The sequence below is a fragment of the Hyalella azteca genome, unplaced genomic scaffold (genome assembly GCF_000764305.2).
Source record: "Hyalella azteca isolate HAZT.00-mixed unplaced genomic scaffold, Hazt_2.0.2 contig12119, whole genome shotgun sequence".
Classification (NCBI taxonomy): Eukaryota; Metazoa; Arthropoda; class Malacostraca; order Amphipoda; family Hyalellidae; genus Hyalella; species Hyalella azteca.
In genome coordinates this window covers 1-2,886 of record NW_025942084.1, presented here as the reverse complement: position 1 = coordinate 2,886, position 2,886 = coordinate 1, and the positions used below count along the sequence as shown (strand labels likewise).

At 43.8% G+C, this 2,886-nt stretch overlaps 1 protein-coding gene across 1 annotated transcript; it reads right to left on the bottom strand.

Moving 5' to 3' along the window:
• Positions 1-841: 841 nt before the first annotated feature.
• On the bottom strand, positions 842-2,620 carry LOC108679282 (golgin subfamily A member 6-like protein 22; the record flags this gene model as incomplete). Its single annotated transcript, XM_018167878.1, has 2 exons — positions 842-1,261; positions 2,507-2,620. Coding segments are annotated over 2 exons (534 nt in total), but the record flags the coding sequence as incomplete, so codon positions are not given.
• Between the last annotated feature and the right edge of the window lie 266 nt (positions 2,621-2,886).

Genomic DNA, 2,886 nt, shown 5'->3' with positions numbered 1-2,886 from the left:
ATGTGCGTAAATAGTTTTGAGCCGGATATTATTTGCGTAAGAAACTAAATAATCGTAGACTAGTTGCAAATAATCATGAATAGTCTAAATGATCAGAATAGACCAGTGGATACTGTTCGCAGTGCACTGAATTTCTCCCATCGGCAGCGAACGGTTTATGTACTAGTGAAAAATAAGCCGCTGCAGTGAAGATGAGAAATTTTGCGGTAACTGAGGAACTCGAGAGATTTTAAAAAGTAATGAAAATGTATGCCTCGACGTGTTGACACGAAATTATGGCATTTATGCTCAAGCATTCGTAGTTTATTTTAAATACATTTTTATCAGTACAAATGGAGACAGTGTGGACGGTATGCATGGAGAGTGGAGGAGAATGCGCAGCCAGACGACGGAGGCCAACTTTGGACTGAGGCAGAAACTCCAACGAGCGAATTTTACAAGCGGCTGCGGCCTGGGCTCGATGCTGAGTTCCGCGACCGCTACCCCAGACTCTTAAAGCGCATCTGTTCACTCTGAACTGTTCAGTTGCTGGCGTCTTGACCGCGGCGTTCACCGCCGGGATGACCCGGCACGCGCTCGCTGAGGCAGCCCCGCGCCACAGACCTGATGGAGTTGTCGGGCAGACCGAGGTCGTACATCTGTATAGGGGATATTTAATCTATCGCTAAAGAGTTTTCTAGGATCTAAACACAATTATTATGAATATCTTTTCTCCAGAAATCTAAATTGCTTCATTGGTTTTGCCGTGATTGCGAAAAACCAACTCTTGGTGCTCGAAAAAGAGAGGAGTTGGTGGAAGAGCACGGCAATGAGTCGAAATTGTTGAATGATGTAGTAAACNTTCCTCCTCTTGCTGAAGTTGGATTCTCTTGCGTTCCTCCTCTTGCTGAAGTTGGATTCTCTTGCGTTCCTCCTCTTGCTGAAGTTGGATTCTCTTGCGTTCCTCCTCTTGCTGTAGTTGGCTACGTCGAATGGCCATTTCTTTTTCCTTAAGCCTTTCTTCCTTCTCGAAGAGGGCCTTTTCGGCGTACGTCTTTGCGCGTTGTTGGGCCAGTTTGACTCTGGCTGACGATGTTGTGGAGCTAGCAGCCGAACGTACGCTTCCGGAACGGCGACTGCCATGGCTGGAACAAGCATCCGGCTCCCGTTGAGACGCGAAGAAATCTTCCATTTTTGAAAGAAATAGGTCTATTTTAGCACGGTGGGGTCTCAGCCAGTCCTCATCCACGTCTTGTTCACAGGCCTTTAGGAAGGTCTCTAACTGCAACAAATAATCCGTGTACTTAGCACGAATCAAAACACAGTCTACTGTGTCCTTAAGAAGCTCTTCTTCTATTAGGTTCTGCTTCCTAGTTACAGCTGCCAGTTTTCCAGACGGATGCGTAGACATGGCGTCGCTTTTGCAATTGGGTGGAGTGCGCTGCATTACGCTTCTGTTGCCTTAACTTGATCAGATCTTTCTTTCCTGCACTTCTAATAGTTTGCAGTCAGCCAATTTGAAACTGTAAAGAATATGGCTCTTTGTTCAGGGGATTGTTCAGAATGAAAACTCGTTGTGGATTGTAACGGTTTCTGAAAACAAAGAATGAACAATCTGAATACAAAATTTAGGTTATATTCGAGATTATAAACAATATAGAAAAAAAACAAGATAACAAGCAATAAAAGGAACATAACATAAGTAAATGATAACATACCAAATTGCTGAACAATCTCGGGCAAGTTTGGTTCAAAATGAATTTTGTCCGAGCTCATCAACTCTGGTCCTACGTAAAAGGTCCCAACCTTATGTACACGGGAGAAGTATGTTCAGTAAAATTCTTTACATAGGCCCTGGAGAGGATTCATCTTCTCAGTCTATTTCTGGATGGTTAGTCACCTATGATCAACGTATGCGACTTACTGAAAGTCATGCTCGGTAGAAGGCTGTTCATTACTTCATCATTATCAGAGGAACTGTTTGGTCATCTATATACGACGCTTATGAGGAGGCTATCCTTGCCTTATAGAGAAAGTTCGCACCACACAGATTCTCAAGCTGATTGGTGATCTGCAAATAACTTAACTTGCTGGGCCCTATTAGAGGTTCTAACCTACAGATTTACATCTCTACTGCACTGCTCCTCGTGTAAGTTATGAAAACAATCAAAACCTGGCAACTGAAATTCAACCGGTACAATTCCCCCCGCCATGATTTTTATGGAGTGTTTCAGTAATTCAGTAATACAATCAATGTTTATACACTCGTTCGCAATCACAGTAGAGTCCACTTTTTTGTTCAAAATGGAATCCGAGTTCGTGCAGATACATTTTAAAACTTTTTGCGCACATTCACTTTGATGTAGGCGGTTACTTCCTACATTATTTACAGGCCTGGATCTGTGGACATGACTCCTACTGTTTAATTGTCTTCCAGCTCCTCTGACTGACCATGAACGGCCGGTGTTGTCCTGACTTCTAGAGAGTGGTTGACCTGATTTTCAGTGCTTTTCCGCCCGATTCTCACCTGCCATTTCTTGCGAAAATCCGCTCTCTCTAAAGAAGTGGAATCCTTTATAAAAATGGACTTGTCCTCAATGGATTCTCCTAGCTTTCTCGCTGCCTTCAGCATGCTCCAAACCTGTGCAGAATCCAATTAACAGTCACCAACAGAGGTCTGAATGTATTATCAGCAGTATCCTTCGAGCACAGCCTCTTGCACGTTGTAGTATCAACCAGTGTGCTGAATGCCTTGCTTAATTGGTGAGCTCCTACGACCGACCGCAGGCCATTCATCAGCCACTCGAAAAAGTGAATTGCTTTTATCAACCGCAGTGACAGAAATGTTGTTGAGATTGCGATTTAATGGTGGGGCGCAAATTAATCTCTGCTGGGTGCCTAGTTCTA